This window comes from Colias croceus, chromosome 19, assembly GCF_905220415.1.
Source record: "Colias croceus chromosome 19, ilColCroc2.1".
Lineage (NCBI taxonomy): Eukaryota > Metazoa > Arthropoda > Insecta > Lepidoptera > Pieridae > Colias > Colias croceus.
The window spans coordinates 8,595,144-8,605,074 of NC_059555.1; the positions used below are offsets into that span (position 1 = coordinate 8,595,144).

A 9,931-nucleotide genomic window follows, 5' to 3' on the forward strand; every position below is an offset into this window, starting at 1 on the left:
TAAAATTTAACTTTTATTGTCTCATGTTACTGAAGTTAAAAAGCTAATTATATTATTGCATTTGATCAATAATCAATACTGGTTCTGGCTCCACGTCTGGTTCGTTTTCTGGCTCATTGTCCTCGCTGCTCCAGTCAAAGTTAAGACCGGTTACTTCAGTGAACCACTTTTGGTAGAAACCGGGGCGGACGTATGCTATAAACAAAAATAAAAAAAAAATATTTAAATGTAGGGTAAACGCAGGTATTAACGACCCCTCTAAGGCAATTTCAAAATCAACCATATTTTTTAAGTATACTGGTTCTTCTAAAGATTTATAATTTCATTTTATATGCTAGTGTTATGTATAAAAAATGTATTTATTGAAGCAAATACATTCTAATAAAGGATTATCTTGTAAAAAATAATTTACAATGTGACTTAGTCGATTGTTGCTATTACCGACCCATAAAAACGGCTGTGAAGCTATTAACGATTTTTATGCAGCTATTCCCGATCGTATGTGAGAGGAAGCCTTTTTCCAGCAATGGAATGTATAGAAGCTAGTGATGATGATGATTACCGATCTTAATAAAATGAAATAAAAATGCAAATATATTCGTATTTTTTTATTGTAGTTATTTTTAATAAAACAAATGAGTACTTTTTAGTAATGAACTAAATAATTACAAACTTTTAAATTAATCAACATAATACTATTAATATATGTACATATATTAAATTAAGGATTTCAAACTCTAGGATATTTCGTTATGCTATTAATTGATTGATTGCTTCGGCGAGTTGTGTTTTACTGAATACTTTTCGCCGCTTTCGTGGCTCCATATTTCTGGAAAAAATATACCTAATTATATGTTTTATGTTAATTGAACCTAAAAAAAATATAATTTTTAATAGGCACCTATTATGTCATAAAAGTAATAAAAATATATTTGCACGCTCAATTACGAGCGGAATGTTTAAGGATCAATATTATCTGTATATACAAACATCTTTATTCTACATTCTGCAAATAAAGCAATTTGAATTTGAATTTGTAGATGAGAAACTAAACAATCTATATTCGATCGGTAATAGCTTCCTATAGTTGCTATTGCCGACCCACACGGGTCGGTATTAAAGTATGTAAGTATAAACCTAAATTGTATTACCGACCCATAAAAAAATGGTTATTTTAATTCATTTGACCATCAGACTATAAAATAGATTATAATTGATTAATGTCATACAAAATATGAACAAATGCATATTGTTTAAACAAAAAAAAACAATGATTTACTACTGTAACTATTCGATAGGGATCCTCGAAAATATCATAACTTTGTATAAATTGACAACGCTAAAAGACACAACACTAGACAAAAAAGTTTAGTCGCTAATAGATTTTTATGAAGACTCATAGCTTAGATTTAAACTGGTCCATAAGACCACTTGTGTTAGTGTGATATAATAACATAAAAGAAAATAAAACAAAAAGTTACGTTGCTGCCATTGCCGACTTACGGGTCGTTGATACCTGCCACGACTTAAACTGGTGAAGCTAACACCGTCCCATTTTAATTTTAAGTTTTATCGTTTCAAATTACTTTTTATTAATAAAATGTTGTAAGAAATGAAAAGTTGACACTTAAATGCATTGACATTTAGTAATATAAATTAAAGTATAGATGTCATTTGTTTGTAAATGTCTTAAAAAGATACTCACAGTACTTACCCGAAGGAACAACGGAACAGTACGACACGTCCTGCTTCCACGCTACCCCGCAGCAACTTACGCATTTTAACTCTTTTTTGCTCAGTTACTCACTCTAACGTTAAAGTATACGATGCTCAATTAATACATTCGTGTATAACTTTGCCTACCTATAGCTAGAATAGTTCTGGAAACGTTTAAATTTCGAATTACTTTTATAGGTCGGTAATACCTTCAGATTTTCGATGGGTCGTTGATAGCTGCGTTTACCTTATGTTAGTTGTAAGGTATTTATATATTATGGGCCCTAAGTTGTCTGTAATAAATAAATAAGAACATATTGAAAATCAGCACTGAAAAATGGCCGTTCAACTTTTATAGTAAGTAGTTTTAAATTGTTCCTTGATATCTATGTGAATATAAGTTTTTTCTGATTAAAAGAAACGAATTAACTAAACATTATGAATAAACTAATTTCATAAAATTCGATGTTTTTTTAAACATTTTTTTGACAGACTCAGTATGCAAATACTAATTATTTTCATATACGAATAGATGGATGAATTAAAAGTTATTTATCGACCTTTTTTAATTATCTAAAAAATCTAAGTTTACCTGAAGGATGAGGTCCATTGCACCCAGCAGACGATCCAAAACTGACGATGCCAATCATGGTGGGTTTTCCATCAGCGTCGACGATGGTGAGAGGGCCGCCACTGTCACCCTACAATGAAATATACAATTCTTAGGTTGGGTTAAGAAAGTGAAATCGATTTGATTTAATTTTACGAATTAATAATTTCTTTAAAATTTATTTGTAACACTTTATTGTTCAATAATATGAATGGAATAATTTAAAAAAAAAGAACAATATTACAAAAAGGCATCATTTGGCCTTTATTGCTGAATGTTAACGTAAATTTTAATGTTAATGCTAACGTTAATGTTAATGTTAAAATGTTCATAGGATTCTAATATGTATTTCTAAATATATTTACTAGTAATTTTGCTATAGGTACATAATTCTTGGAAGATGGAAGCCATGTCCTTACTTTTACATTAACTCGGACTCATGATACCTACACGATTGGTTTTGCAAAATACAGAAGACGAAAAGGCTCCGGAACTAGAAAGTGTGGTTTTGTTTATTTTCCTATTTTTATTACAAAATTCTGTATCTACAAAGTTCAAATTACCTGGCAGGAAGATTGAGCTGTGTCATTGTAGGATTCTGCGCAAATGGTCTGCTTTTGGATGACGGTACTGCCCGGGTAGAACATCAGGCACTGCTCGTTGGAGATGGCGCGGAGGTACACCCATCTCAGGACCTCAGATGAATCTCCACCTGTAAAATAATTTAGTATTATATTATCTGTACTGATATATTTAAGCTTTTTAGCGTTAGCAAAAGCAACTGCATTTATCAATTTCAACAATGCATATTGTTGACTATTTTTTGTGCCTTTTAGATAAAAAACAGGAGTAGACTTGAATTTACAATTCTGAATTCATGTTCAAAGGATTAAGCGAATTATGAATTTCGTGTATTTCAAATTGAGTAAATCGGCAATCCATTAGTAAAAATGTGGAGAATTTTGATATTAAGATTTAGAAGCATCCAAATTAAAAAAAAAAATCGGTCAAGTTTGATTTTTTTCTATTCTTTAACAATTTCTCACGTGGAGAGATTTCAAATACTACCTATCCTAACTTTACTGAAAATCCATAGCATGAAATTGTAGTTAGGTACACTGTTTATTTTCGTAATATTTGCAATAATAAGAAAGTGCAAGATAGACATACATCAGTACCTATATTTCCTATTCAAAAGGTATTTTTATACCGTGTGAGAGAATTATAACAATATAGTAGTTGTTATGTGGCTATACCTTCCTATTATAATGTACTCTATGGTGTACAACATAGTGTTGATATTCAATTGATATGAAATGCATGGGGTGTCGGGCCATGCTATGGTTTATATTCCTTGAGTCAGTAGCTCGATGATATAGTCTCGGTACCACCATCGACCGCGCAAGGTGTGCGCACTGAGTCATTATTTAATATTATTTCACATATCTACCTAACTATAATTAATTATGGAGAGTTATTTAAATTCTCCGACATGTATAATAAAATATTACCATTCCATCTGTCGTCTGTGAGTCCATAACCACTAACAGTGACTCTCTCTCCAATGTGTTTCAGCGCTGTCTGCTCGCTGCTCTCCAGCCTGCAGGGTTGGATGTATGCTGGAATTTATATTTAATCATAAATAAATAATTTTGTAACTTTTTGTTTGTATATTAGTTTAACTTTATAGCGTACAGACTGCTATCATTTATAGAAAACCACTACATTATTCAACACTAATTTACGAGATTCTATGCTAAATAGACGAATCAATCACTAAGAACGGTGATTGATTCGTCTTTTTTTCAAAAAATTTTGAGGTTTTTTATAAACCAAAATCAGCACACTCGAATTTAAAGAATCCTTGTAAATCGTGTGTAATGAATCATAATCATCTCTATTTTTAACAAATAACTTTTAACTACCAAAATGTATTGTAGATATGTTTTGTCACCGAAACGCTCCACGCGAAAGGTTCCTAATCTTCCAATATAACAAATATCGTTAACTATAAACTCACGGCCATAAGGAATATGCTGATCAATGCCCAACAAAGCGATATCATCAGTCTGCACTCGGTTCACGTTCTCCTGGTACTGAGGGTGGATATACTTCCTCGTCGCCTCCACGATGTACTCCGGTCGAGTGAGGTTCGTGAGCCCAAAGCGGACCACGAATGTGAAGCGACTGGAATATTTTGAAAATAATGTAAGTATACAATTTTAATAGATTTTACGTAACTAATAGAGTTTACATTTTACGTGGTTAAAATGTTGCAGCTAACTAGCTATATCAGCCGTTTTATTGAAAGCCTAGATTATTCATTAAACAGCGCTGTGTTTATTAACTGCTTGATAGATATAGAGCTGTTCGTGTTTTGTTTTATACTTAGGCAAACATAAAACTAAACATCAACAAATATGGAAAAAAGCTTGTCGTAATATTTTAAATGCTCCAGTAGGTAGGTATAACACTTAGTAAGATCCCAAATTCTGTGAGTAGGTACAATGACAGAAAACGGATAAACGGATTCAATTATTATACGAATATTATTAAGTATTTCTAGATTTTTTTTTAATTATCTTAAGTCTAAGAAACACACAGTTTTCATTGCATGACTCAAAAAGTTAAGTACTTACCTAATTACCTACTCTATCATATACGCTTAGCGATTAAATAAATGATGGATGAGTATAACTACAATTATTAAAACATAATTATAAAGATAAGACATAATACGCTTAAAATTGAGAAACTACACTTTTTAAAAACCCATTGGCTATAGGTACTTATTTGTACATGTTTGTGCTTTTTCACCGATTTCACCTGAAGAAAAATAAGTAATTTAATGAAAAAAAAAAACTGATCATAAAATTCACATAGAAAAGCAATACAGGCTATTTCAAATATTTAACACTTTCTGTGTTTCATTTATTTATTATTACAACTTCGCCAAATATTAGGTATGCCATATTGTATTTTTCTTGATCTATTTATTAATCTCAAAATAGATTAATTATATTCAAAAACTACGAGCATTATAAAAATAAGTGGACATATAGGTATCTACATTTTACTCAATAAGTAAAGATGAGTAGGTACTTATCTTGTAATAATGTAAATTATATTAGTAAGAAATATGTTAAATAAATAAATAAAAAAATAAAATGTGTGCGTGTACACACGTAAGAAGTAAAACTTCTTTATGACCTTATTTAAAAAAAAATAATTTACTATATGCAACTTTACAGAAATACGTCGAATCACGCGTGGTAGGGATAAGAAAAAGATGGCGCGTAACGGAAAAATGTCACGCGTAACGAAAAAATGTTACACTACATTTTTTTCCAACCCCGATAATGAAGTTTCACTTCAATAAATACAATTATAAATCATCAAATTCCATACTTAGCCAAACAGTGAGCAGCGGTGATCACCCAGTTGTGATGGATAATGGAGCCACCACATGATGATACTCCAGCATTTACGTTCACCATACGCAAACTGATCTGGTAGGGGATCTGGCCATCTTCAGCTTCCCAACCAGCGACGATACGGGACGAAGCACCTATATTAAATTAAGTTTAATGGTACATTCTGCAGTTACCTTTGTAATGAGAAGGAAAAGTGTTTCATAGCGAAGAAAATTCTATGCATAGTACGAATCCTGTAGGAAATCGTATTGAGATTTGAGAACATACAATTTTAGTAGCAAGTTTTAGGTGTCCGTATCATGTTTACGTAAAACGTTCTTCGAGTTGAAATTTTTATCGTTTAAAGTTTGGCTAATAAGTAATCTCTTCGACTTCAGTTTAACGATTAGGTAAGTACCTATAAAATAGAAAAAGTAGATGTAGTAGACGTTCGCAACATTGTAAGATTTTTTTTTACCTATCGTGTTAGATCTGATTCTTTATTTTTTCCTTTTGCGTACATACCTAGGGGCATAATGGGGACGTTAAGGAAAATACACAGTAACATGATCAACGCAATGTATTTATTAATTAAAATGAATCACAACACTTTGGTTACTTATTAAACTATCATTTGGCATAGAATTTGGTGATGTAAATAATCATATCACGTTATAATTTTAATTTTTTGAAACTATTATGAAAACCCCATCGTGCCCCAGGGTAGGGGCAGAATGGGGTACGTATTTATTTTGCGTCACAATACAAGCACATGTGGATTTCTTCTGTATTGTCGTCATCTACACCAGCACAAGATATATGAGCCCACCGTCCACATAATTGACAAGCCACCCAATCTTCCGAAGACCTTAAATAGTGTGGTTCCCGTCAAGGCAGTACATGCACATGGTATCCTCGTCGGTATTCTCTTCAGAAGAGTCTTTTTGGGTCTTCTGTTTCTTAGAGTTCTTCTTTAACTTGGGGTCATTTGGATTAGAACATTTCTTCGTTCTCTTAAATTGTTCTCGTTTTTTTCTAACATAACGGGATACCCCATCGTACCCCGTAGCCATGTCCCCGTTATGCCCCAATTCTCACATTATTTTAAATAACAAATCAAATAAAATGAGTGAGGGTTTGAGTTTTTTTGTTCAAAACATATCAATAAATAACTTATCTGCAATAACAAAGTAAATACATGATAGTAGCAATAAACACTTACCATTTTATAAGCGTATTCATAGTCACTCAAAATTACATGAAATTACGTTGAAAATCGTTTTTCCTATTAAAAATCAAACGTGCGCAGCCTTTCGCCGGTCACTTTCAGACTTAAGAGAGATACAAATTGGCTACCTATTAGCGAAAACAAAACACATCTAGACCGTATAGTTTTCTGTAAGTGTGGATAGCCCCGTCGTGCCCCGCGTCCCCGTAATGCCCCCCTCTCCCCTACTATGAATAGGTATATAAAATAAGATTTTGGAGAATAATTTTTGCAAAGCATTAAAAAAAAATAAAAAAAAATCCCCAAATTATATTTCTATCGGTTAATTGTTATCTTATAATCTATAGATGATGAAAAATTAACGAAATTCACATTTATCATTAAAAAAAATTAAACCTCTCTAATTCTAGTAGGTATTATACTTACTACGAAGGTGTTCAATGTACGCCGGTTGTAGTGGAGTGTTCAGAGAATCTCCCTGAAATTTCAATTATTTGTTCATTTTAGATTAAATCGTGAGAAAAATTACATAACTTAATAACAAGCCTCTCCAGATCTTTCTTGTGCGTCAGTTGCAATATTGGGATGAAACTTCTCAAGTTGCAAGTTTGCAAGTTTGTTGAAGTCCTATAATTCGTATAGGTATAAGTTCTTATATTATACAGATAGTTTCTAATTATTCCACTATCATTCAAGATGCTTTAAAACAGTTTTCCATAGAGAGTAAAGTCTTATTTCTAATCTTCCGTTTTAAAAAAGAAAATAAAACGTATCATCCTATTATTTTATCATATTAGTTGTAAATAACTATGATTATATCTAATATTCACCTGTCCCAGCCCAAGGGCGACTAAAAATCCAAACAACAAGTATGCTGCCATTTTGACGACTAACGAATTTTCGTTTCAAATAATCCCCAAATTATATTTCTATCGGATTGTTATCTTATAATCTATAGATGATGAAAAATTAACGAAAAATTATCACATTTATCATAATTAAAGTGTAGGTATTGTTTTTTTTTAAGTAAATTAGATATGTGTTTTTATATTTTAATCGCGATCGTGGTTTTTAAACCAAATTAGGCGGAAAATCATATTTCATGCGTATAATCTTCACGTTTTTTGTATCTTTTAATTTACTTTATACTTCAGTGTGATAAAACTTTGTTCTATAATTTTAATTATGATTTATATTATTTCTAATAGAACGATGAGAGTATGAATAGGTCAAGTAGTTTTCGATATATGAGAGGAATCATATTGTACACCGTGCATGGATGTGTGTTCCTTAAAATGACAGATTTTTTAGTTAAATTAACAGTAACTACATAATATGTTTGTGTTTTAGGCTGGTTGCAGAGCTTGACCGACCGTCAGTGCGTACCGTCGGTCCTGACGATACGCATCAACAATTGTATGACTATGACACTAATGCGCATGACAATACGCGTGCGTATGGTCGGTCTAGCTATGAACGGTTTTATGAATTTCCATACATATGACAAGCGCGACTGACGTACGCACTGATGGTCGGTCAAGCTCTGCAACCAGCCTTATAGGGCATGGTGTACTGATTTGTAGACCTTTTATAAATACTTATTTATATTTACACAGATATAATAATTAAACCTGAGACAACTGTCATACCAATACACATTTATATGTGTGATATTTTTTATTAAAAAATAGATTCAATTTATATTTTCTACATCTTCAAAGAATCTATGTACCTATAAGTATTATGGAAAATTAGTGTTTCTTTATCAGTTTCTTCAAATATAAGATTATCTAGTTATACAGCAGTAGGTTTGAAATAATTTAAATGAAACTCAACATATACACAAATAACATTTTATTAATATAATTTACAAATACGCTTCTTAGGTACAAATATCACAATATTACATTTCACTTAAGCACGCTTAAGTTACACTTGTTTTCATGTACTATTATAAAAATTCGATTGAACAAATATAGTTTGGCGCACACTAACACAAATAAAATTTACTTCAAAAATGTACTAAAAATATAAAAGTATGGAATGGCAGTTTATCTTCGCGTAGTGTGCGCCAAGCCTTATTTTTGTATAAAATAAATAACTGATTTTATTTGTAACATAATAAAAAACTAACAATTACGCAAATAATCAAAATAACTAACTATATCACAACATAAACTATTTACAATTGAGCTACTTCGACTAAATTATAACTAAATAAGTAATAAATTCCATTTTAAGTATATAAATTAAAAGCGAAGCGAAAGCGTGGCGATACGGTTCGATAGCGATATTTTGCAATGTCTTTTTTAAGACATTACCATATAAAAATAATGTAGCCTTATTTAGATTCGATATAAAAATAGTCTTGTTATTATGGTCTATCGTTGAGAAAAGTTTCATCAAAAACAATAACGCAACGCTTTCGTATACAAGAAACGTTGAGACTTTGAAGTCTATTACAAAAAATGTAAGGCACAAAAACCTAGCCTTGTTCTTAGTAGATTTGTTCTCTTTTCTGTCTTTCATTAATTTTCAGTAAATATTTCTAGGAATCGAACCTGTGAGTTCTAAAATCATTATCACTATATCAAAAGATTTGTATCTAGAGATAAACATATTTTAAATACATTTTAGAACAACAAAAGATTAACACTAAAACTAAATCGATTTTAATTTCATAAAAAAAAGTCCGTAAAAATTATATTATAGTTCATTGTACGTGGACCTTTATCTTAATCCACTTTATCCAATGATTGCAATATTGATAAATTATTGGGTTTATATAATTTTTACTAAGAATAAAAAATAATTAGTACCTAATAAGTAGAAAAATTAATCATCTTTTTGTTCAATTTGGAAAAATGTATTAAGTACGAATATTGCTTTTTAAGTACCAATAGTTGTAATCTTTTAAATAATATTTTTAAGAAATTATAAGAACTACTGGTCTATGTAAGGTCT

General features: G+C 31.0%; 1 protein-coding gene across 1 annotated transcript; it reads right to left on the reverse strand.

The window, feature by feature from the left end:
* Positions 1-7,888, reverse strand: LOC123700195 (collagenase-like). The gene is made up of 8 exons (XM_045647341.1): positions 7,798-7,888; positions 7,394-7,445; positions 5,735-5,894; positions 4,347-4,513; positions 3,838-3,945; positions 2,890-3,038; positions 2,309-2,417; positions 1-195 (listed from the first exon to the last, which is right to left on the reverse strand). The coding sequence occupies exons 1-8, from the start codon at positions 7,846-7,848 to the stop codon at positions 53-55; spliced, it is 939 nt and encodes a 312-aa protein (XP_045503297.1). The 5' UTR covers positions 7,849-7,888; the 3' UTR covers positions 1-52.
* Between the last annotated feature and the right edge of the window lie 2,043 nt (positions 7,889-9,931).